Genomic DNA, 27,364 nt, shown 5'->3' with positions numbered 1-27,364 from the left:
TGTATGAATCATTGCCTTCTTCTCCAAAGAAAAATACACTCCACTTTTCACCCTTGTTAATCTATCTTTAGATAGTGTGGGATTTCCATTCAATTGGCTGACAAGTGTGCTTTTAGAAATGGCTTTCCCATCCACTTCAACAAATGGCGATATTTCACTAACCACCTTCTCCTCCTCATCAATTAGACAATCAATCACATGACGAAGCTCACTTTCACTAGTAATTTCCTCATCCACCAGATCACCTCGAACACCACTATCAAAGTGATTATCTTCATCTAAAAGTAGAACATCATCCAATGATTCATCTTCATCCACATATTCAAGATTAGGGTTGAAGAGTTCTAAGAGATCTCCCTCCTCCCATGAGTCATTCCAAGAAGTTTCATCGTGCATACCAAGTGTCTCACTTATGGCCTTTGCTTCTAATAATCCCTCTTTCAATGCAGATACCATATGGTTGTCACTACTCACACAAGCATAGTCTCCCAGGTTGGCCAAAGGAGTGCCATTCTCCTTTTCCAAAGTAGCCCATATATTTTCTTGTTTAGAATGAGCTGCTGGAAATTTAAGAATTGAACCTGCTTGAAACTCTGCTATTCTATTAAGTGCTCCGGTACTACTCAGCAAATCAAAGCCATCATAGCATCTTTCATTCCGAACCATTCCACCCACCTTGCTGAAAAAATTCTCACATGCATCCGATCCCGTGCAAGAAAGGGGTACGTGCAAGTGAGGATGCTTTTCCCTAAAGGTCTTTATCAAGAGAACCACAAAGTGACATGACAATTGAATGTCAATGAATGTTTCTCTACTGATAAAGTTTTGCTTTAGGGAGTATGCATCATGCTTAGTGATCCACATGCGCCAAATCCTACATATAGAAAGAACCATGAGTATTAGCCACATCAACCTTGGAAATACGTTCAAAATCCTTTATTCATATATCACTAATAGCAATGGTAGCAACTTCTGCATACCTGAAAAAGAAAGACACCTTTCCTGCAGCTTTCACACGACCATACAAGTCTAAGGTAGGTGATAAGAAAATATCAATGTAAGATGCTACTATTGATAAGTACATACGTGTGCCCAATGTCCGCTCTTTGTGAGCACCATAGCCTTCTTGTAATAACTTCAAACACTTTTGTACTTTCTTTGCAGCAATCCTTTGTGCAGCTCTCCAATTTTGTCTATCCTTCCTCTCAATATCCCCTTCTTGCAAGCCATGTTCATCAACCTTGAATAATTGATATACAATTGCTACATGATTCAAAGTCACAAGCTCTCTACCAAGTACCAACCTTCTAGATGCACTATCCAAAGGATTGATAAGTTTCTTTCCATTATGGATATAGTCTTGATCATGCAAACCACTGATACTCCCATCAAATGTGATGTGTGCTGTAAAGGGCCAACCCTTCCAAGGAATGCACAACCTGGGACCTTGACAAGAAGAGTAATCTTGCAACATCAACTTTCTGCGCCTACTATCCCCATCTGAAGCATGTCCTATCAATGGACCTACCACATCCCTTAGAAAAATGTTCCAAGAAAGCTGAATGCTCTCCCACTGTTCTCTGACAAACATGGAATCAAACCTATTACATGTCAATTGCACCAATATAACTAGCTTTGGCAAGAATTCAAGAAGAGGATTCACTATCAATACCCTTGCATAATGAGCAATCACATTATGTTGAAAAGCGTCCACAACTCTAAGATATCCATCTTGACCATCACCAACTTGCACGACAAAGTCTGGAATGCAAGTGTGTTCTAGCTTTTTACCACAAAAGCCAACCAAATTATCATCACGTGCCACCCATCTCACCATTCTTTTCACAACTGTTTCATCCTCAGCTAGAAGAACTGGCACACTACCCAAGGGTATACCTTTCTTCATCATGTGACAAGTGTAAACTTCTCTTGCATGTTGAAATATATCCTCTTGTAAACCAGTTCGAAAGAAAAGTGCTTTTCTTGTGGACCTCATTGTGGTGGACATGTGTGGACCTCCAAGGTTAAGTGATAAGAAATTATGCAACCTTGTCCCTCCCCATATCTTGACAGTCTCAAATAATTCCTTTGTTGTATTGGAATATCTCTTCCCTTGACCTACTCTTGAAATGTTTTGTGAAATGTCAACAAAGAAGTTCCACAATGCCTTCTTTCCCTCAAATAGACCTAGCTCATGAGCATTGATTATATCTTGACAAAATTTTCTAACATCTTTCCTCACCATGGCTTCCATAGTGCTCTCCCGAAGACTTCTAACCTTCACGCTCAATGCAACAACTTCAGTTCTTGTGAATGCTATCTCCTTCTTCAATACCCGAACCATTGTGGACTTTGTTTTTGCTACTCTCAATAACTCTAAATGAGTCAAATAATCTAACCGTCTACCACCTCCTGTGTCTCTTGATCCACGAGTGTCTGAAGATCGAATTTGTCGATACACTCGCATGCGAAAGTCTCGTTCTTTAGGAATAGTAGCACATGCACCACATTGCAAATTATCAAAGTATGTTCCCTCCAAACATATCCGCTTGCAATCCTTATGACGGAAAGTGCCATTAATTTCAATGAACTCTGTTGTCACCATCATAATTGTTGCCTTAGTTGCTGGCTCATTGTGCCATTTGCCACCTCCCTTACTATCATCCAAAAAGGGCTTCAAGTCAACCACATTCCCATCATAGTTATATGACCCTTGCCAAAAACCCCAACACAAGGTTGCAAGCAAGCTACTCCCTATGAGCAAAGGAGGAATCTGTTAAGTTCCCAATAGACTTGATGGAGAGAGAGCCAAAAGCCATATGACTAGCTACACCTAACATCTCTATAAAAAAACAGAAATAGTGATTGAAAATAGAAGCTTGAAAATTTGCCTAATGGAGAGAGAGCCAAAAGCCATATGACTAGCTACACCTAACATCTCTATAAAAAATCAAAAATAATGATTGAAAATAGAAGCATATGAGAAATACCTGATGGCTTTCGTGATGCATTGGCAGTTTGCAAGGTGTCATTGTCTATAAGAAAACATTACAATAGAGCATAAGAAAAAATGTTCACTTGGAAAATACAAAACTGATGGAAAACACAGCTAGAACATGTGAGTTTTACCTTTAGCGGAACATTTCTTGAAAAAACCACTTAGATCTCTTTGCTTCTTATCTATAATTGTCACCTTGGATGGGCGACCACCAGCCCTCTTCACTTGATTACTAGAATCAATGCCACTAGCCTTTGTGATATGTAGCTTGGATTTCATATGCTCAATCATGCATTGTCGTAGAGATCCTGTCTTTGGAAATAGTGGTATCCACTTGTTATCTAGCATGCAGCTTATATAGACTTTTGATAGAGTGCTATAATCTCCAATAGTCTCTGTTACTAGTTGAAACACCACATTACTCTCACTTGCAAAGGTTGAAACCTCCAACATTGCTTCATTTACTTTTTCTTTTCCTAATTCCATAATGTCATCCAATGAACCAAGGCTGTCTTTTCTATGGCTCTCTTGCTCACATAACCCAATAATCCTCATATGGGATGCTGAGTTGATGTGTGAGTGTGTGTAATTATACAAAGTGTCAGGACCCCCTTGACCATAAGAGCAATCACACTCCTCACACCAAATCTGAAACAATGCTTTACCATCCTTGTCCTTTGACATGAGCTCAAATCTATCATGTCTGCCTTTTGCTCTTAACTTTTCTTTGGCTATCTTAATCTCCCTCTGCCATTTTTTGACCTCAGATGGTGTTTCAAGGTGACTCTTCAATCGATTCTTAGAAACACTACCACACGTAGTCGAATCATCCACCATATTGTAGCTTTCACACCCTTGAGCAAGATCATGCATACATAAATCTGGAGACACTGTACACTTTGGCTGCATTTTATTGCTATCTCCAACTGAGTCCACTTTTTGGCGTTTGCCTTGTGTATCATATTCCATTTTCAATTGGATGGTTACTTCTGCAGCATCAACTATCCATCTCTCCTCTTGCTTGGCCCCTATTGGAATTTTCCTAGATCCTCCCAAAAATATAAACTCATCTATGATGAGATTATCAAGGATGATCTCTTCTCTCAAGTCCTTGTAGGTACCACCGGTTTTAAGATGAACATATCCCAACACATGATTTTCAGCCATACCCTCATCTAACACAATCACAATATCATGCCTCTCCATACTCCTATAAAAGGGCTAGATAACAAAAAGGTGCCCAACAAGATAATCTCAAATGGACAGCAAAACCTGTTGTAAAGTAAAGAAAATGAGGAAAAAATTACAGCAAAACCATCATTAACATGTTTAAAATGAAGGATGAAATGGACATAAAACCTGGAGCAAAGTATGGAAGAATTAGAGCTGCTTCAAGCCAACAATCTCCTTTCGAAGCTTACAGCTACTCTAGCAACTAGTACCTGTAAACAAATTCCAACCAAAAACATGTGAGTTGAAGTAGAAACATAGGCCTTCTCAATGCATTATTTGCAGTAGCAGCAAAACCTGTTGTAAAGTAAAGGAAATGAGGAACAAATTACAGCAAAATCATCATTAACTTCCAGGCCCAAATAGTAGAGTAATCTGCAAACTCCAACGCTGAAATACCAGTAGGGATATTCGAGGTAACGGGAGGTGGGAGATAGTCAAACTGGAAGGTACGATGTACTACCTGCCAGGGCAATGGAGGTTGAAGAGGCAAAAGTACAGGGCATAAGATAGGGCAAAAGTCATGTGCAGGATAGGAAACCCATTTTCCCGCTCTTCCCCATTTCCCCCCTCCATTTTTGGGGATAAAATTGGCTCCATTTCACCATGGTTAAGAAAACATATGGTTAAAGTTACATTCGTGGGTGAGTATGGTCAACCGTGTGAAAAGCCCTCACTCATGGGATAGGCCACATGTGTACACATACTTGGGAGGGCAAGTAATTTCTACTTTTGTCGGCAAGCCAACTAACCTAATTACTTTATAACATCTTTTCCAAGCCCAAATCTATCATGGTTTCCTTAGTTATTAGGTTCACCACCGCTGATCCATAGTGTATTAAGGCATTTGTAATGGTGTCCTTCAATGCACATCTTTGCTTTGATAGTTCTAGGGTCATCGTCTCTCATAGATTGTCCCAAGACTTACACATAGCGGTCACATGACTTCCTTCCTATCACAAATTCTGAATGAAGGGTTCTATTAAGAAATTCACTATTCAAATAGCGGTCACACAGTCGCAATATTGAAAAGACACATGTATATTACACTACTATAGACACTAGAATAAAATAGTAAACCTATATTAAAGAGAGAATGATTTAATGATATATTTGTTTTATATTATGAAAGACTATTTATATCATGACTTACAAGGTTGGATCTCAAGTTCCTTGATTTGAACCACCCTTAAAACCCATATTCTTGGATCTACAACATTGGGACTCCATGTAGCCTTCCATTACTCCATTTTTTATTTAATCCTCTGATAGATAGTCTCTTTGTCTTTGGGTGATTGGGCAATTTTGCAAAGTGTGCAAAGCAAAGTGTACTAGAAAGATAGAGTAAATATTTACAAATGCCAAAAGAGAATAAGGACAACTTAGGAGAACCAGCTTGTGGTCAAAATCAAAGAGTGAAAGAGTGAGAGGGTATAGGTGTGGGTGTGGTGGTGTTCATGTGGCCATGTTATGCTTAATTTGCTTGTAGGAATGCATTACTATGGAACATTTCTTACACCTTTTTCCATAGCCTTTTCTCTTATTTTCTCTAAACATTAGCCCCTTTAATTAGCCACGATTAGTTCTTTGATTACCATAATTAACAATAAGAATCACCATCAATGAAGGAGACCTAGTGTTAGTTTTGGGCTTAGTTCATGAACACCCAGTGAGACTGACTTATCAAATGAGTATTTGTGTGTCATTTCTACATCTACATCTAGGGTAAAGATTAGTACCCCCCCTCTCCCCCCCCCCCCCCCTTAACTTAAATTTAAGATTAGCCAAAACATAAAAGGGCCCCCACCCCTAATGTATAAGCTTATGCATCATCTGCAAAAAACCCCCCTAGTGTACACTCACGTGATATCGTAAGGTTCCCCTTCTGAATCCCCCGGGGTGGTATCTCAAATATGAGATCTATTAGCAGCTTTATATTTATTTTGGAAGTGTTGCTATTGCTAGAGAAATAAGAAGCAATTAATGGTTGCTTTGTTAAGTATAGAGGCTGATTCCAGGGGTGCTGAAATGGCAGCATCATGTGAGGTATCTTGGTTGTAAAAGAGCTACTACATGTATGGAAGAGCCCATGGATAGGGCTATATCATTTTATGTTACAACAGCCCGTGGGATGGGGATGTTGTCATTTATTGTGAGAGACAACATGAGAAGCATATAGTTGTTGGTGGGGGTAACCTAGTGTACCATGCTAGGATAAAGCACATTGAGGTACATTATCTCTTTTGTGATGTGGATTTGGTGTATGTTAGCACAAAGGATCAGGCAACTAACATCTTCATAAAGGCATTGGGTAGTACAGAGAAGTTCCATAGGTTGAGGAGCTTACTTGGATTGTAGGGTATGGAGTTTAACTTGAGGGGGAGTGTTGAGATATTGAGCTTAACTAGTGTGGATATGGGTGACATGCCATGATGATAGCTTTGCACTTATGTCATTATCATGGTTGGTGAGATTATGGACGATATGTCACCAATAGTTTAAAGGCCATGTGATAGCCACTTTGGAATACTTTGGTGTATTAGATTTATGACATATTTATAGCACCAACTCATGTAGTGGGATTCACACTATGGATCAACATTTGCATGTTATAGTAGGAGCATACTTTTCCTTATAGTATGTACTCTTATATTTATGTTATGGCTGTAGGGAAGAAAAGAGAATAGAGGCGAGTTCAACCATCCATCTCTTTTGTGTGCTTGTCTACTCTTGTGCATGTGTATTTCCTTGCAAAACAAGGAGCTCAAGCTCACCCTATCTCCCATTTCCTTCTCATAATTTACTCTTCCAAAACATGGTATTTTTTGGTTTGATAGTTTTTGAGATTGGGAAGAATTAATAATATGAAATGTATCTCTCTTAAGAAGAATGTGGGGGAGAGGGCGTGCTTAATCTCCTTGCAAGCATACACACACATAAGAGTAAACAAACATACACAATAGAGACGGATGCTTGAATTTTTTTCTATTCTCTTCTCTTCTTTTTACGACCATAACATAAATATAAGGCACACACTATAAGTGAAAGTAGTCTCCTACTAAACTATACAAGGTTGGTCCATAGTGTGAACGTGACTACATAAGCTAGCACTATGCCATAACTTTAGTGAACAAAGTGTCTTGTCACACAACCTTTAAACCACTAGCAGCATATCACCCATAGTCTCACCAACCATGCCAATGGCATAAGTGCGGATCTATCATCCTTGTGTGTCACCTATATATGCACTAGTTGAGCTCGATATCTTAACACTTTCCCCCTCAATCTCAACTCCATCTCCTGCACTCCAAATAAGTTCATAAACTTATAGAGCTTCTTTGTTTTGTGAAGATGTCAGTTGTCTGGTCCTTTGTGTAGACATATAGCAAATTCACCTCACCTTCTAGAACCTTTTCCCTTACACAAAGTGATAATGCACCTCAATGTGCATTGTCCTAGCATGATACAGTGGGATAATGCACCTCAATGTGCATTGTCCTAGCATGATACAGTGGGTTACTAGACAATTGTATACTGCTCATGTTGTCACAATAAATGAGCAATAGCCCTATCCATCATGGGATCACCCATATCTGTGTAGCTTTGACAACCAAGCTACCTCACATGCTACTAGAGAAATGCCCCTATTCTTAACTTTTATACTTAATAAAGAAACCCTTGGTTGCTTCTTGTAATGTCTCTAGCTAATACAAACACTCCCAAAAGAAAACATGAAGCCACTCTAGTAGATCTCCTATATGAGACACTACAAGCCCAATTTGCATATGTATATCCATGTACATGTATCTATATTCCAACCTCATAGAGAAGTACATAGTGTAACGTGGAATTCATGTATTTGAGTATCCTCCTAGCCACATCAGAATGTGGCTTCCTTAAGCCTTGCATAAACTAACTCACCAATCTAACAACATAGCTCATATCTTTCAAACCTAGCTTGGTGATAGTCATATAGATCAAACTCTCTGTAATATGCACATGCACATATAGTAGGATCCTTCAAGAGATCACTTGTATCCGTAGTAGCCAATGGCACTTAGATTGGCTTACATCCTATCATTCCATAGTTGGATAGTATGTTAGCATATTGTCCTCTACAAAGCCAAATCCCATCATGTGATCTATACCTAGGAAATATTGTAGCTCACCCAAATCTTTCATTATCCCATCACGTGATCTATACCCATGAAGTATTGCAGCTCATCCAAATATTTCAAACTTTTTCTTAAGGAGCATCTTCACATCATGAATGCCAATAGCATTTTTTCCTATGACAGTGAAGTCATCAACACAGATGACTACTAAAACATCATTGTTCCCTGTGCCACAAGTCATCAACGTAGATGACTACTAGAACAATGCCACTATCAGTATTTTTCACATAAAGTGAAAAATCTATTGTGTGGATATATGAAATCCAATAGTGACAAGATAATATTCTATCTTGTTTGACCATGCACTCTTGGTGCTAGCTTCAAACCATATATGGCTTTATGCAACCTTCAAATAAAATTAGGGGTGTGCATGATCCTTATATCCTGGTGGCTATACCATATAGACATCCTCATGTAAATCACCATGTAAGCCTCATGTAAATCACCATGTAAATTGGCATTCTACATCCACTTGATGTAAACACCATCCCTTAATAGCCATAGCAATGATTGCTAAGGGATGATGTACACACCATCCCTGGGTGTATGCATGGTAAAGTGCTCCAAAGTTGGTGTCCAAGACATCACTTATGGATTTATTTACAAGTTCTCTTTAGAAGTTTTTATTTATTTATTGAGCATGGCTTCTTAATAATAGAAAAATCAATTCAAATAAGAGTCTTTCTTTACATTTAAGGATGGAAAAATCAATCTAAATAGGAGACTTTCTTTACTTTTTTTATATCTGCTTTGTAACTTCCGAAGACCCATGACGTCCTCTCTCTCTCTCTCTCTCTCTCTCTCTCTCTCTCTCTCTCTCTCTCTCTCTCTCTCTCTATCTCTCTCTCTCTCTCTCTCTCTCTCATTTTTTCCCCTTAAGGATTTCCACACCTCCTGTCTCTAGAAAAATGGGCTCATGGTGAAATTTTTAGAAATCAAATCAAAAGTTGGCAGAGATTGCACGTTTGGAATCTACTCATCGGGACCTTTCCAATGATATGCATGATGGGAAATTTTGATTATTTAAGAAGTCCCCAAATACGTGATGATGTGGCATGTAACATGCCATGTGATCACCTATTTGGAGACTTCTTGAATAATCAAAATTACATGCCATGTCATCACCTATTTGGGGACTTCTTTAATAATCAAAATTTTCCATCATGCTATATATATATCATTTAAAAGGTCCTGATTAGTAGATTCCAAATGTGCAATCTTCGCCAACCTTTGATTTGATTTGTAAAAATTTCACCATGAGCCCATTTTTCTCGAGAGAGGAGGTGTGGAAATCCTTAAGGGGGAAAAATGAGAGTCCATGTTTCACCTAATGCTAGTATACTAAAGCAAAGCAAAGAATCTTTGAGGTATAGGAGGATTGTAGTGAGACAAAGAGACAAAGGATTTGCCATGATATTGTAAGGATTTTTTCTCATAAGATAACTAGAATAGACGTTTGCTGCTGCTACTAAAAAAGACATATTCACTAGAATGATTAATCATTCCATAGTGACAATCCTTCAACATAAATTAGATAAAGATAATCTTTAAGCAGCTCTACTAGGCTGTATTTGCAAACACGCTCGATATGGTGAAGCAGCCAATGCCTATACCGATGAATTAATTTTAAAAGATCAAGTTTAATAATGTTAAAAATGAGTGGATGGGTCATCCAAGATAAACATTTCAACAACCTCAAAGGTTTTGAATATTCGTAGAAGAAATTTCTATGTAGCCAAATCTAAGCCACTTCTTTAGGATTATGGAAACCTCCCCTTATCCACATGATGGGGTGGAAGCAATGGACAATGCAGGAGGTTAAGGACTTGGTTTTCTCTTTTTGGGCTACTCAAATACGTGTCTCATCCAACAAAAAAGATATATGCCGCAAAAGGATAAGAAGAAAATATTTGTTCAACACCCAATTCATCTTCTCAATGTGTCCCCCTAGGTTAGTGGATTAACAATATCCTTATCCTTGAAGCATTTGTTTTGTAGTATGGAAGTGTGCTGGCAGTATCTATTGCCTTACAATTCATGTGGTAGTGATAGTTACTCCTAATAAATACTCCCACTAAAACTAGCATTTGGATTGGTAGTCCTACCTACTAGCATTTGGATTGGTAGCTTATCATTACAGTGTTCAAGAGCTTTATGTAGGTATTATGTAGTTACAGCATTTGGATTGGTAGCTTATCATTACAGTGTTCAAGAGCTTTTTGTAGTTAAGTAGGTATTACTACTTTACTGCTAACAACAAGTGCTACTAATAGTAGAAATCGGTTTGCTACTTACTATAGCAATACTTTAGTGTCTTTAAGTTCAAAAGGTAGTGCTAGTTAGTGCTAATAAGTTCTTGTAGAATAAGTATCTTGTCTGTAATTATCATAGTAGTGCCCCTAGTGCCTTACAGATCATTGGGTAGTGCTCCTCATACTATTAACATTTGCTACTATCAGTATCAAATGGACTACTAGTTTTTATAGCAGTACTCTGATGCCTTTCACTTCACATGATGGTGGTAGCTAGTTGTCAAGACCTTAAGATACTTTGAGAAGGAAACTCTAATTTCTCAACACAAAAATTAGAGTATAACATATACTTGCACAAATTGAAAGCATAAACCGTAAATAAACTAAATTAAATGTCACGGGACCCTTTTGTACTTCTTGAAAAAAATAATTTAAAATCTCACAAATTACATTATAATTGAAACACAGACTTGAATTGAATTGAAAAATAAATAACTTAGCATAACACAAGGCAAAAGAATTAAAATAACATCACCATCAAGAGTAAATGATAGAGAATCCCACACACAGAAGACAAGATTGGGTGCAATCTCCCCCCTCAAGTGTGTAGCTCCCTTACGACTTGAGTATTTAGAGAATTTTATTCATAAAAATAGCCCAAGAAGCTAAGAATAGATGTGCGTACAAATTTTTTTCACTTTAGGGATATTTCTTTACATATTATTAACCATATGAAATCTCCTAAGGTTTGTACATATAAAAACCTTTGCCCAAATGTAATTGCTAATGGGTCTTGTTACATAAAATATCTTTGTGCACATTTTCACATTCCATTAAACTGAATCCTGCACAAATTAAATTAAGCATATTTTCTCTACGATTATTAATTCATCAAAAATATGATAAAATATATACCTATAACAGTCCTCCCGTTTGAGGAAGCAACTGTCCTTAGTTGTGTAAGAAAAATGTAGAGAAAACAAGATTATGTTCGTAGGAATTGATGTCATAACTTGCAAGGTAAACTCAGAGGTTCAAACATGGCTCAGAGGAACAAAGGCATGGCTCAGAGGTTCTTATGGACATGGAATACCAACAATAAAAACTCGTGCGATACCAAAATTGGTGATCGTTACATTGATTATTAAATAGAAAATAATGTACACAAAAAGTCATACATGATTCACAAAAGAAAAATGATCATGATCTTCACACCACCGCTCAATCCACCAGCCATACGACACCTCAATCAGTACCCTCGCACATCTCATGTAGTGCGACACCTCAATCGGTACCCTCACACTTCTCGTTGCTATACTCAGACACTGTCCACGTTAGTTAAACAATTAATTGAACACATCAATTAATCCCAACATCGTCTTGAGATATAGACAACCCATAAATATTCAAATAACAGCCACACACATGTTTGCCAGGCGCGTAAGTACCCTGGGAATCACCCCTCCATACAAACCAACTGAAACAAACAGTGGAGGCCTACAAGCATGCCATATACGGACGTCCCTGATATACAATTGCATAAACGCATGAGAGAATGGCTTCATGATTGGTGTGGAAGACTAGATCTACACATAATGCATATGTAATGAACCAGTCAAATGAATGTATGTAAGACAAGTCTGTGTCCCATACCACGTAGGCACGTTACACATACACACATAGGATGGTAAAACATAGAAGACATAAATGTGTCTGGAGTAAGTATATGAAACCAATCTGATGTCCCATACCACCATATTAATTCCATACATCACTTCCTTCTTCAGAATAGAAGTTTAATGTAGAGTGGCCAGTTCCCTCTGAAACTTAAATTCTGACATAAATTTTCTCTATCTAGAAATTTTATTTAAGTTATGAAACTTGAACTAATCTTAATGTTGAATTTATGGTTTATTAATTAGGTTCTTAGGTTAAAAAAATATTTATAAAAAAGTTGTATAAATTGAAGTGAATATATACATAAACATACCTCTATCGTTGTGGTGTCATTGAAATCATTTGTCAAAAGAATTTTGACACTCAAAGGTACGTGAGTTGTTAAACAAAATCCATGAGAAACTTAACATTATAACAGATACTTTGAATATGGATAAGAAATACTAAACTTGAGTTGAAAAGTTACTAGAGAGGGTGTGAGATTATTAACGAAGAGTAGATAAAATTGATTTTTTAATATATCAAAAGTTTAAGCGCAAATATGAATGTGAATGACTAGTAACAATTCTAACAATCTTGATTATTTGTAAACAAGTCTAGACGATGAAAGATTAATTTACATTTAAGTTGAAATAAACTTAAATAATAAACATGAAATTGAATTGTAAGAGAGAGTCGTACCTTTTATATATCGAATTGCAATAATGTTCTACATTGGAAAAATGAGAAAGCAATGGGAATGGATCAAAATATAACTATTCTTCCGAATGTAACTAGGGTTATATTAAATTACGATTTTATAAGAAACTAGAACTTAGAGTAGTATGAATTAAAATTCTATGCATAATTATTTAAGCATGATCATTATTGTAAAGATGGAAATGAGAAACTTACTTGGTAGGTGTTTGAATCACTTCCTTGAAAGATAAAACTTACACAGAAGTATTGGAAAATTTTATTTACTAGGTTATAGAGGATAGTAACTTACTTGAAGTGTCAAACTAGTTTTGGTACGAGATACATTATTAAAAGGACATAAATGTCGCAAAAGGATATGTGATTGTTTAATTTGTAATGAAGATTAAAATTATGGAAAATGGAGAAACAATATGCTATGGACATATAGATAAAGAAATACCAACTTCCTAAAAAGTTTTAATATAACAAAAGAAATAAATATAGGAAATTGGACAAAACTTACATTCTCCTAATGATATGGGTATGGTCATGTATTATCATTTTCTAAGGAGGTAATATGGTTCTAAGGTAATGGAGTCGATTCATAAACTCTTCATTTATTATCCGACGAATCAACTTCTATAGTATATCCACATATGATGTCAATCCGCTCCAGAAGGTGGCAAAAGCATATGTTTGGAGTAAAAACTATGGTGTTTCCAATGGGTATGAAAACAAAACATTGTTCGTTATCATGCATCCAGGTCTTTGACCATTCATCCTATTGCAATATCCCTGATTTTGTTCAGATATATATTCTAAACGGGTGCGTTATGTTATGAGTTGCATGAGCTCTGAAAGCGTATGAGGATCATGAGGTGATGATCGAGTCATAATGCTATTTAAAAAAAATTGACATAAGGACTTGTTGAGTGTAGTTAGTTCAATATTATATAATTAATTTTGGTTTTAGTGAGAGAGTCTTGAGGTTATGCATTAATACAATGAAAAACTAATAACAATTTTAACAATCTAGATTGTAAAAGAAACGAAAGGAAGGAACACAATTACTGAAGTCTGAAATTCAAAGCAAAAATAAATTTAAATACATCTTTAGTCTAGGGCCAAGGACGCCATGAGTCCTGTTCAAACAGTCTAAAAAGATGTTGGAAAAAAGTATTCATGAGGTTTGTGATATAGCTATTATGGGAAATGCTGCCAAATAGTTGCGTACGTGGATAGGAATTTCAAAAACCATGTCGAAAGAGTATAGAATGTATAGCTTGGGTAAGGTGTCAGGAAAGGTATTATGGGTAATAGTCGTGATGTTGAAATCCATGACTTTTGTTGTTGATTCCCAAGCAATTTCTCATTCCCATAGTGTTATAGAAGTCCATCCTTCACATAAGGGTTATGGGGGAGGCTCATGGTCGATGAGTTTCTTGACTAGAAGATAAATATGTGGTCCGAAAGTCTCTCTGAGGGCCAATAAAAGTGGTCCGATGATCGAGGGTTGCCCAACCATTTTATCGATGTTGATTTCAAACCAAGTTGTCAAACTTTAAAAGACAAAGAAACTTGTAAGCAAATGTATTTTATCTAGAATTTTAGGTAAGCGTCTTTTAAATACTTTCATAACATTCAATCAAAAAGAATATTTAAATGAAAAGCATGTTTTTAATCTACCCCTATTTGTATGCTATGCTTTCCTGTTAAACATAGTGAGAAGGCATTGAAAAATAATTAAAATAAAACATATGAACAGTTAGTATAATTAAATTAGGGATGAGGTGAGTTGAAGGATCTTAAGGGTAAGTGTATATCTCTTTGCAAGACACATAAGCTGGATAGTTTGATGTAGGCTTCACTAGACTACTTGTCAAGACTTTTCTTCTCCTTTCTCCCTCTTTGGGTCTATGAATATCTTTGGTGTTACAAAAATTTAAACTTTGTAATGCCCTGGGTTTATATACTTATATTGGTATTAAGATTTTTGGAGCTTAAGCGTTTCCTAGGTTTTATCTAAGTTTTCTCTAAGCTTTTTAGAAGGATGATTAAAGCTATTAAAAGCTTTAATTTTAGTTTTGAAGTAAAACCACTAAAGGTAATAGGCAACTAGCATAGAGTGCTTCTAAAACATTTACCTTTAATTTTAAGAACTGCATCTCTCCATTTTCGTGCATCCACGGTTATCGGCCTACGATTGAGGATATATAAATAAGTCTCTAGTTAGGGGCTTGAACGTAGTGCTTAAAAAAGAAATTTTTGGTCGTGCACCTGATTTCCCGATAGAAGTTACATATATTATATGTATATATATATATATATAAGCTTGATTATTTAGCCTTTAAACAAGGCTTATATAGATTGATTATTAAGCCTTTAAACAAGGCTATAAACTCTTAGAATCGGCCGCTTGTAAAAAAAGTGAGAGAAGAAAAGGGATGTAAATATATATTTATATATATAACTTCAAGCTTGTTTTAAGAAAAACAATGGAGTTTCTCTCTTGAACTTAGCCGCACGGATGTGCTAAAAAGAGAAGTAGAGTGGAGATATATATATATTTATAAAGCTTGTTTTATAAAGGTTAATTATCAAAAACTTAGCCGCGCATTAAGTTGTCTTCTTCTTCTCCTTGGAGTGATTCGCGGAGCGCAGCCTAGTGGGCATCTAATTGAAGAGAAAAGAAAAAGAAAAATTTTCTTGGATGTTCTTGCCAGTCCCGTCTCACCATGGATAGAAGGAAAGGAAGAAAGAAAAAAAAAAGAAGTCTAATTAACTAATTACTCTCTGAGAACAAAAACTATTTTAAACCATAAATTGACTTGAGATGCTCTCAGATCCGTCCATTATAGAAATCAGACACTTCCATTGGCTTAGCAATCTTACTATGGCGCTCTATGCTCCTTCCCTTGCTGCTTCAATCCGTATGGATGGATTATGAAGAGGATTAGTGTTGAGGAAGGTGGTTTTGTGGTTTTCATAAACCCACTAATGGTTTCCACCTTCCTTTACCCTTTGGGCCAAACTTGATGGGGATTTGTTATCCAAACTTGATGGGGATTTGTTATCCAGTGGTGGTTAAAAACAAGCCTTCCTTCAACCATACATAGACATAAATGTATTCTTCTTCAAATTAATTAAAAATTTTACCAAAATCACCTGTATCTTTGTCTCTTTCACCTGTTTGTCGACAAGTCTTTGACCAGGCTTCAAGAAGATTAAATTAAACCAAAGCTCTAATACCATTATCATGGGACCCTTTTGTACTTCTTGAAAAAAATAATTTAAAATCTCACAAATTACATTATAATTGAAACAAAGACTTAAATTGAATTGAAAAATAAATAACTTAGTATAACACAAGGCAAAAGAATTAAAATAACATCACCATCAAGAGTAAAGGATAAAGAATACCACACATAAGATAAGATTGGGTGCCATCTCCCCCTCAAGTGTGTAGCTCCCTTCCACGACTTGAGTATTTAGAGAATTTTATTCATAAAAATAGCCCAAGGAGCTAAGAATAGATGTGTGTACAAATTGGGCTTGCTTTTTCCCACTTTAGGGATATTGCTTTGCATATTATTAACCATATGAAATCTGCTAAGGTTTGTACATATAAAAACCTTTGCCCAAATGTAATTGCTAATGGGTCTTGTTACATAAAATATCTTTGTGCACATTTGCACATTCCATTAAACTGAATCTTGCACAAATTAAATTAAGCATATTTTTTCTATGATTATTAATTCATCAAAAATATGATAAAATATATACCTATAACATTAAATAAACAAGAGAGAGATAGAGTAGAGATCACTATACAAGAGTAGGTTGAATCTCCCCTGGGTAGAGTGCGGCCCTTGTACCACTCTCCCATATTTATATGTATTAGAAAAAGAAATTTCTTTCTAAAAAGATTGTTCCAAAAATAAAGCACAAGTGCTTTCGAATTTATGAGCATGCAAGCTCTACAAAAATATAGCAAGAATTAATATAAAGTCTTGGGCCTACTAAAAGTATAAAATACTCTTTGGTATGTACAAAGGTATGAGGCCTTAGCCATACAAAAATATAGATGCCTAAACCATAAAAGATGTTCATATGTCTTCCAAAAAAAATCATTGTGGTCCAACACATGTTCCACTCATGACACATAATTTTCCACTCATTCTTTGCCTACATCTAAAATAATAATAGTCAGTGTACATAGCTGATTAAACACATTCATTTTAACAATGTCATACTAGAGCGCACAGCTTGATTAAACACATTAATCTTGGTAAATGATATAAATAAAAGGTGCATCCAAAATAAAATACCCCGAAATAAAATAATGGGCATCCCCATAGAGGTTACAACTAACATTCCCTCTTGCCCAGGTTGCAATTGACCTTAATATTGCGTGGATGAGATTTTGGTAAGAATGAAAAAAAAATGGCATCCATTTAGCATCTTCAATAGGATGGTTCTTAAAATTCATAAGATACTTAACATAAGTGTTACCCATGTGTGTAGTGATGGTCTCAATGGTCAATAATAGACTCAGGCACAAGATGTTCTTCTTCATCTACTGATTCAAGAGGTTGTTCTAATTAGGATGAGATGGTAGAGGTCCTTTCAAAAGGCTAATATGAAAAGAGTTATGAATATGCCAAGTAGAAGGTAACTCCAACTTATATGCATTGTCATTGATCTTTGCCATTATCTTAAAAGGTCCATAAAATCTAGGAGCTAACTTAACTATAGGATTAGAATCTATAGATTTTGGTCTTCTTTCCTCAATACAAAGAAGCACATAATCACCTTCATTAAAGAGGATATGTTTGCGTTTACGGTTAGCATACTTAATGTATTTCTCTTGAGATTTTTGAATATTTGATTTTACTACTTCATGAAGTTGGTCAAAATCTCTAACAAAAGAATCTGCAGCCTCTATAAAATGTGAAAGTCTAGTCGTAGGAGTATCTCAAATGGTGCTTTCTTAGTAGCAGTGTGAGGACAATTATTATATGCAAAAATTTATCCCGCTACTGAGGCTGAGATGAGACATAAGATCTAAGCAAATCAAGTATTATGCTATTTGTTACTTCAAGTTGTCTATTAGATTCATGATGAAAAGCAGTAGAGAAATCAAGTTTTGTTCAGAGATTATGAAACAATGTAGTCCAAAAATCACTACAAAACTTTCTATCTCTATGTGAAACAATAATCTTTGGTAAACCATGATGTACAAACACTTATTTAATGAACATATTTGTAGCTTGATATGCAAGCAATGTCTTTTTGCAAGTAATAAATAAGCCTGTTTGCTAAATCTATTGACTGTATCATTTTTGGTAGAAGTAATAAATAAGTAATAAATAAGCATGTTTGCTAAATCTATCGACTATATCATTTTTGGTAGAAGTCAAAGGAAATCTAGTTATAAAATCCATACCTAGTTGTTTCCATGGTTCGTTAGGAATAGGTAAAGGCATAAGCAAACCAAACTTCTTTCCTTTATGAATCTTAATCTTTTGGCAAACAGCACATTTAGAAACAAAGCAACAACTTTACGCATAGTAGACCAAAAGAAATCTCTGCAACTGTTTACAAAATAGATGATGCTCCTCTATGACCCATGAAAGGAGGTTGATGAGATTCTTCAATAATAGTTTGCCTATATGGTTTTAGTAATGCATAATCTCTTTTGGAAGAAAAGAAAACCATCATCAAAATAATAATCAAAATGTGGTAACCAATCGTTTACTGTATGCATCAGAAATAATAATCGAAATGTGGTAACCAATCATTTACTGTATGCATTAGAAAAATCAGAATCAAATTATCATATGTTTCCTTCATGTTATCAAAAGAGATACCTTCAATAGCAAATATATTGTTAATGGTAGGTCTCCTACTCAAAGCATCAGCCCCACAACATTTTCACATCTAGGTGTGTATTGGATAGCAGTAAGCTAAAAACTTTGAATAAAAGATGACCACTTGTTATATCTATATGACATTAAAGGTTATGAAAGAAAATGTTTAATCTTTGTTGATCAGCTTTAATGATAAACTTAGAACCCATAAGATAATGTTTCCAAATCTTTAATGCATGACACACTTTATCATAGGTACTATATTTATGTTTATATGCTTTCAATTTTCTACTTTCAAAAGCAATTGGATGATTATCTTACATAAGCACAACACCAATTCCATGACCACTAGCATTAGTCGCTACTACAAAGAATGGTCTAAGGAAATCTGATAATGTTAATACTGGTGCATGGGTAAGTGTGTACTTAAGTAGGCTAAAAGGTTTTTCATGTATGTCATTCCAAAGAAAAACTTGTCTTTTCGATCAATTCAATCAAATGATGTGCTTTGTAAGTGAAGTTTTTCACAAACCTTCTTTTAATAGGAACATAAACCAAGGAAAGATATGAACTCATGAATATCCTTTGGTATAGGCCATGATCTAATGGTCTCTATCTTTTTGGGATCGACACAAATTCCTTCAGCAGACACGATATGTCCAAGGTATTCAATTTCTTTTTGAAAGAATTCACCTTTGTCTGGGTTGGCATAGAGTTGATTTTCTTTTAAAAGATTGAATATTATTTTTAGATGTTTCTTGTGCTCATCTTTATCTTTGCTAAAAGCTAAGATATCATCAAAGAAAACAATTACAAAATTTTTGTGCTTTAGGAATATACGATTCATCATGTGACTAAATGTCATTGAACGGTTTAGAAGCAAAAACCTCATTAATCATAGCTAGATAAGTCTTTTTCTTTTTCCTCGTGGCTTGCTTAGCATTGAGACAGGTTTGGCATTCTTTACTAAGGTGTCCAATGGCTCGTTCATTCCCCGAATGAACCTGGTCACTCACATCAGCTGTTCTTCATCCAATTGAGGAGAATATTTGAGGAGAAGGACAAAAGCTTGATGGTACTCTTCAATTGTCCGGCTATCCTGCTTTAGTTCCAAGAACTCATTCATTTTAGTTTCAAGGAAGCTCGGAGGACAAGACCCTTGATTATACAAAATCTCTATGAAGTGAGCTTAGCAATTTCACGACCGATTAGGAGGTTGGAGCTCTTGCCATGATGATCACATCCGTAAGGCTTGATGGTTGTGGGATTAAAAATTGAAGAAGGTGGTTTTGAAAAAAAAGAGGGGTGGATTTTGGTTTTGAAGTGGTTTTGAAAAAGTTAATATTGTACTCTAGCCCTTGATCTAAATGGCTCATAAGATTCCCATAAACCTTCCAACCATTGCCCAAAGGTTTTTATATCCTTTCCTTTCCTTTTGTTCTTTGATGATGTCATCTCTTTATCCAAACACTTGTACCCTTGTTGTGTAGCTTTTTGCTAGCTTTTCTTTTTCCCGTGATATTTCTCCTTGATTTATTGAAGCTTTAGTAATTCTTTTTAAAAAAAGAATTTTTCTTTTTTTCCCATGATATTTCTCCTTGATTTATTGAAGCTTTAGTAATTCTTTAAAAAAAAGAATTTTTCTTCAAAAATCCTTCTACTTGAGTGGTCCTGAAAGCCCTGATACAACTGTCACCTTCTTAAGACACTTGGAGAAGGAAACTCTAATTTCTCAACACAAAAATTAGAGTATAACATATACATGCACAAATTGAAAGCATAAACCTTAAATAAACAAGAGAGAGATAAAGTAGTGGTCGCCATCTATACAAGACTGGGTTGAATCTCCCTTGGGTAGAGGGTGGACCTTGTACCACTCTCACATATTTATATGTATTTGCTTTCCAAAAAGATTGTTCCAAAAACAAAGCATAAGTGCTTTTGAGTTTATGAGAGTGCAAGCTCTATAAAAATATAGCAAGCATTAATATAAAGTCTTGGGCCTATCAAAAGTATAAAATACTATTTGGTACGTACAAAGATATGAGGCCTTAGTCTTATAGAAATACAGATGCCTAAATATGAAACCATAAAAGGTATTCACATGTAGTCCAAAATATCTCGTAGTGGTCCAACACATGTTCCACCCGCGATTAACACATAATCCGCCACTCATTCTTCGCCTACATCCAAAATAATAATAGTCAATGCACATAGCTGATTAAACACATTGATCCTGACCATATCACATTAATCCTAGTAAATGATATAAATAAAAGACGTATCCAAAATAAAATACCTTGAAATAAAATAATAGGCATCCCCATAGAAGTTACAACTAACACTAGTGCTAACAAGTGCCACTAAAGCTCGCCTTTGGACTGATGGTTATTATGGTAGTATTCTAGCACCTTATAACTCACTAGTAGGTAGTGCTAGTATAACTCAATAGTAGGTAGTGCTAGTTATTGCTAACAAGTGCTACCAAGTTATCATAGGTAGTTAATGAAAATGATGTTCTAGTTTTTTATATCTTTTTTGGTAGTGCTAGTACTAGTAGCAATTGGACTGCTCGTGCAATATATAAATTGCATTATTTCATAATGTTATATTTACATTTTGTACATGTATGGGTTTGGGTTAAGAACTTTAGAAGTGTTGGTACATTCTAGAGCACAAGAATGAGTCCCCCCTTCCCTTTTTCATTGAGCAAAAATATAAGGGGTCTAATGATGTGCCAAGTTGGCTTTCAAAATGATCACTCAACTTTGACCACTTAGAACCACAATTGAGGCAAAAAAACATAGAGGAGAGGAATGTTACTACTTCTTTGTGGACTTCCATAAACCATTTATTGACGTATCCTATCAACAGGGTTGATTAAAAGGCTAATAAATTTATAATTGGAGAATGAGATTATTTAGGCCAGCTATAGTAGCATTATATGAGAAAGCAATAGGTTAGGTTCACACATAGCAAGTATTCTTAGGTGAGGTAAAAAGCATAGTAATAATGTTAGGAACCACATACCAAATATTAGGAACCACATATAAAATGCAATAGGTAAGCCAATATAGTATCTGATAAGTAAGCCATGTTACCATACCAATATCTCTCCACAACTTGTATCTAATAAGTAAGCCATATCACCACACACATTGGCTCTTAATACATATTTTAACCAAATAGACCATTTTTATCATCACAACAATGAGCCTCTTTGAGCAACTCTATATATGTGAAACAACCTCATCTTGGTGGAGCTTTTATCTCGTGAGAGGGAGGACTCATCCACATTAACCAGCAAGAAAACAAGATAATTGATATGCTCTTTATCTCGTGAGAGGGAGGACTCATCCACATTAACCAGCAAGAAAACAAGATAATTGATATGCTCTTTATGAATTAAATGAGACTTAATCACATCCTCTTCTTAACCATACTAGAACCACGTACATTGATCATGCTAATAGATAATGAGAAATAAGCATGTATTTCCTATCATTTGTCTCATGATAGGAAATCTACACTAACCCAAGTGTTTTATGCTTACATATCAATCTAAATACCTAAGGTTATCCCCAGGTTATCTTAATCCAAGCATTCAATCTCTTAAATTATCCCAAATATCAAAGCTTATCTTAATTGAAGCATTCATGCTTACATTATTCCCAATGTCTCTCAATGTCTCAACTTCCCTTAATCAAGCATTCAAGCTTACGACAATAATCCCAATGTCTATTATTATCTTAATTATATGAATTTTATCTTACATTAATCTTAATGTCTAAGCTTATCTTAATCAAGCATGCTAAGATCTATTCATCACATAAAAAAACTAATAAATAACCTTTCTTTACAAGCATGAAATTCAAGCTTTAGTTAAGCTTATGAATCCCATATGAGAGATCCACTTCTCACCACTAATCATACTTAATCTCAAAGACAAGCTTAAGCTAACATCACATAAGCATTTGCAACACGAATGGTAAGCATTATGTGAAGCTATGATCACAAGGAAGGGGGCCAAAACTTGCCATTTCTTGTAACGTGTATGGTAAGCAACATGTGAAGCCATGACTTCTCATTTTTTTCCACCCTTTCTTGCTAGGCTGCCCATTCTTGGCAATATATATCCCATTTTGAGAATTATCTCAGCATCAACCGTGGTCATTTTCTCTTCAGAATTCTCAAAGTCCTTAAGGCTTCTCGATTGCTTCAATTTGTGTTATCCTGACCACCATGGGTGTGTACGACTTCATCTTAGATGCATTGTAAACCCAAGTAACATTAGCCCTATAAGATCTTGAAATTTCATAGTACCATTTATATAAATATGACTAACTTTATATAGCTTAGACCAATTAATTTTAAGTCAGGCTTCTTGGGTCTTAGTCGTGATTGCTATAGCAAAACTCAATCCCGCTTTCTTGCTCCTTTATGTCTTTTCATGCCACTCTTTATTCTATTTTGAATGATATGTTAGAACTATACACCTTGAACTCAAACTTCAGCTTAGTGAGTTGTCGAGTCTATACCATAGAACCTCCACCTCACCTATTTGGTGAGGTGGTGCAACCCATAAACTAGGTAGAAGAAATTTTAAGGGCATGAAAACTTCTAATCTATACACTAACTTGAAGGGTGTGTGCTTTTTGGTTACATTATAAGCTATCCTATATGCCCATACAGTGTAGTTATCAACTTCATATCCCACTTAGGCTTTTCTTGTACTGTTTTAGTGAGAATAACCTTCAAGGTTTTGTTATATATTTCTTTATTGATGAAATGGGTTCCTTGATAGAACCCCAAATCTAGTTATCATGATTCGTAGAGAAACCATGCCGTACTTCGCTAAGTTATCTTGGAAATGCTTTTGCTTTAGCCCATTTAGTGACATAGTCAATAGAGACACCATAATATACTTGTTCCTCCTCCTCTGATGTGACCTTTTTGAAGCATCCCATGTATTGAGATGTCAAGCTTAGCACGAACTGACACTCATGATATGGTTGGGTGATCGTTCCCCACATTTACACCATTGGCAAGTTTGGTTGTTGACACGATGGATCTTTGCCAGTGATTCTATAGTTAGGTGGACTACACCTACCTAGCCTAATCGAGTTATGCTATACTTATCTTGCCAGCTCACCTACTGTGCGCTTTTGCCGCACAGGTCGTAGTAGCTAGGGACTTATTACCAAACACCGTATGCGAGCCACGAATGGTTGCAAGCATACAACCAGGAAAGCAAGCTCAAACAGAATGCAAGGGTGTGTCACTCACCGCTCTAACCGCCGCCGTGAAGGATTCCCACGGCGCAGCAGTGAAGGAGGAGCCGCTGTCGCCGCTCTACCGCCTCGTCGCCGCCGTGCCGCTACACAGTGGTCGATCGCTCTCTCTCTCTCTCTCTCTCTCTCTCTCTCTCTCGCACACATGTAGGAGAAGGAAACCAAGAGGATAAGGCAAGAGCACTCTTGTATTCAACACATGAGAATGAGGGTTTTAGGGTTACATTTGACTCTTATAGGTGACTTGGCCGTTCACACATGGGCGCCCATACATGGCCGGCCGATCCTAACCCTTATCCTATTGATATTCAAGGTGCGCCTCTCATCGGCGATCACCCAATCCCTTTATCCTTTGCATATGGTGCCGACAAGCCTGGCCCATGACTCAAAATAGTTAAACTAATTACATGACATAAAACATAGTACGTCTCATTGTCCGTCATAGGTTAACATGCCCCCTTCCTAATGTAGATTCCATCCTCAGAAGCTATGGTATGGTAAGCTCGATAGGGTTGTTGTGGTAGACCGTCTGCAAAACAGGGAAGTAGAGTGAAAGTATGCTGGAATTCAAAAGATATAAAGTGTATAAATTTAAGCATGTTAGACCACAATGGATGTTGCTATGAGACTTAGTTTAAGGGGTCACATGAATGAGCTAGTGTAGCAAATTAACAGGAGTTTGATAATTATTGAAAGTAAATCAAGAGTTAGCAAGGTGTCAAAGGTTAATCAAGGTTTATAACTGGCCTAAGTCAAGGAAAATAACCAAGCTTAATAAATAAACAGATGACCACACCATGTCTACTCTAAGAACAAGTTAATACCACGAGTCTAGGGACACAAGAAATATTAGAGTTACAGGAGCCTTTTGCCTTTATTTTTTTTTAATGCACGTGACAATTTTTACACACAATGGCAACCTTCCTAAGGCAAAACTAACATCGATCCTGGTACCATGTTTAACACAAGGCAATATCCAGGAATCTATTACTTCACCTTAGGCAAGGCTACCCCCTACCAACCAAGGCATCGGTCTGGAGTAGAATACTCCTCGTCTACCAAGTATCAATAAGGCGATAGGCCAACATTAAAGCACATTATTGCCATTTATTGTAGGCTTTTTTAAAAATTTATTTCTTTTGATCTTCGCTCTTGAACTATAATTTGTCTTGCATCCTTTCGACAAAGGGGTAAAAGCTATGTCCTAGAGGTCAACACACACATGGCCAGGTGTCAAACATTAAGATGGTTTGACCCTAGACCTAAGACAATCGTATTCCAAGGTTAACTAAAGACTGCATGCATTCTCAAGAATATATCCAATAAGGTTAAACTCATTAATGATTCACACTAGCACGTCAGGCAACTTCAAAAACTAAGTAGTACATTGACAATTTTCATGTGGTCATGCATTATAGTTCATGCAATTAATTGAACAGTAAAAACGAAAGAGAGTGGGTATGGAAGAATTACACATGTATTTTGGAGATCTCCTTAATTCGATGAGAAAAATGCCTGCAATTTGATGAGATATTTATGTATGAGCATTGCGGCTATCTCAGGACTTGAAAGTGAACCCACCTCAAACTTTTCCACCTGTACAACCAACTAACAAGCACTATACCTCGAGAGGCACATCAGTGTGAAAAATTAAAGACTCGTTTAAGGAATCCAAACTAGAAAAAACTTGAAAACACTAACCTACCTACCCGTCACCACACTACTACTGAGGATACGGTAAGAGGATGTTGTAGAGTCCTGGCTCTAGCCCTAAAGCTAAGCCTCTATCCGCATCATCCAAATAAATAAAGTCAACCTCAGTAGTGCCATGAGTTTCATCTATCCATTCATCATTGTCAGATATTTCCTTTTCATTTTCCCATGCACATAAACTCATCAAGAATGTAACCATGCGAGGATAGTCATCTTGTGGAAAAGGAAAGCATTGGACTATCAGGGATATGTCCTCTACGCGGAGTAGGGGTCAGTCATGGTCAATAGGCGAATTAGCCATTCTAATTCCTCAACATTTTCCTCTCTGGCTAGTACATCTATATGATCCCATTCAGTTTCAATTACAGGATAGCACATGTGAAATATCTGAGAAAGATACAGATGATACCTCTCACCAAAGGTAGGAGTGGATGAAGTGTATGATGATCGTGCATCTGCCATATCTGCAAACACAGATATAGCATCAGTAGGTTTATGACATGTCAATCTAGTTCTTGATTGTATATACGGATATTTCTGTTCTTAACGTGCTCTTGCTCTTTTTACTATTTTTTGCTTTGCTTTTCTTTTCTCTTCTGTGTATGAAGCTATATATATACATCCCCTTGAATTTGGCAATTACATGGTCAGGGGAGAAGGTTAGGGAGGAAGCAATAGAATGTCGAGCGTGAGTACATGCTCCCCCTTTTCTTGGGTAGATCATATTTTCTGCAATGATGTTGCAGCCTCTTGGAACCAATTTGTCCAGCGGGTCATAGGTTGTGATGTGGGTAGATGCGGACGATACTATTACAAGGGGAGACGTAGACTCATCGGTCTTTTGTTGGGTGTTGACAAGAGTAGGTGTAGAGCATGTAGAAACTTCTATATCAGCGTGTGCCTGGCATGAGGAGCTAGAAGCTTCATGTGGCTCCCCCCTTCCTGAGCTAGGTGGTAATGATCGATATCGTTTGGGAATCCAAACTAACTCTGGAAGAAGTGGTGCGGAGCACTCTGTTACCTTTCCCTTACCACGGTCTTGAATTGTCATTGGGGTGGCAACATTTGGTTTGCAAGGTTTTACAGGTGATGTAGAGGGATTCATCTTATGTTTAGGGACCCAAATCTGGTCATTCCCCTTGTAGCACCTTTGGGCTACTAATAATTTTTTAGGGATCCATCGTGATGTTACATTGCCCTTTCTCGGGTGGGTAGTTGTTTTCTTCCTACGAGGCTTCTTGTCTGAACGAGATTGAGCAGGGGAAGTAGCTGTTAACGAAGCTTTTGGGACCCATTTGTATGTACTCTTTGGCATAGTAAGCGGAGCTTTAGAGACCACCCTGCATGTTTCCACTCTTGGCATTGAAGCGTTAGAGGAGTGACAAACAATCAAAGATGGTTTTGCCACTGGACTTTGTGATTTTTCGTTATCCAGCATTTTGTCCAGAGTCGATGGCTTAGGAGCAGGATTTTGAGCGGT

General features: G+C 36.5%; 2 protein-coding genes across 2 annotated transcripts in view; both read right to left on the bottom strand.

Annotated features, from left to right (window-relative positions):
* The window catches only part of LOC147624078 (uncharacterized), a 2,345-nt gene extending 1,478 nt beyond the window's left edge, over nt 1–867 (bottom strand). The window contains exon 1 of the mRNA XM_086820851.1: nt 1–867. This exon is cut by the window's left edge and continues 418 nt beyond it. Coding sequence (XP_086676977.1) covers nt 1–864 — 864 coding nt within the window. The 5' untranslated portion in view covers nt 865–867.
* Nucleotides 868–940: 73 nt separating this feature from the next.
* Nucleotides 941–2,605, bottom strand: LOC147624077 (uncharacterized). Its single transcript, XM_086820849.1, has one exon. It carries the CDS (start codon nt 2,603–2,605, stop codon nt 941–943), a length of 1,665 nt encoding a protein of 554 aa, XP_086676975.1.
* Between the last annotated feature and the right edge of the window lie 24,759 nt (nt 2,606–27,364).

Source organism: Cibotium barometz, chromosome 26, assembly GCF_041138505.1.
Source record: "Cibotium barometz isolate CiBa-2024 chromosome 26, ASM4113850v1, whole genome shotgun sequence".
NCBI lineage: Eukaryota > Viridiplantae > Streptophyta > Polypodiopsida > Cyatheales > Cibotiaceae > Cibotium > Cibotium barometz.
Note: the sequence above shows the minus strand (reverse complement) of the source record. Positions and strands in the feature narration are given on the sequence as shown.

Coding starts and splice junctions, on each gene's coding strand:
- LOC147624077 (XM_086820849.1), bottom strand. CDS start 2,605: ATGGTGACAACAGAGTTCATTGAAATTAATGGCACTTTCCGTCATAAG.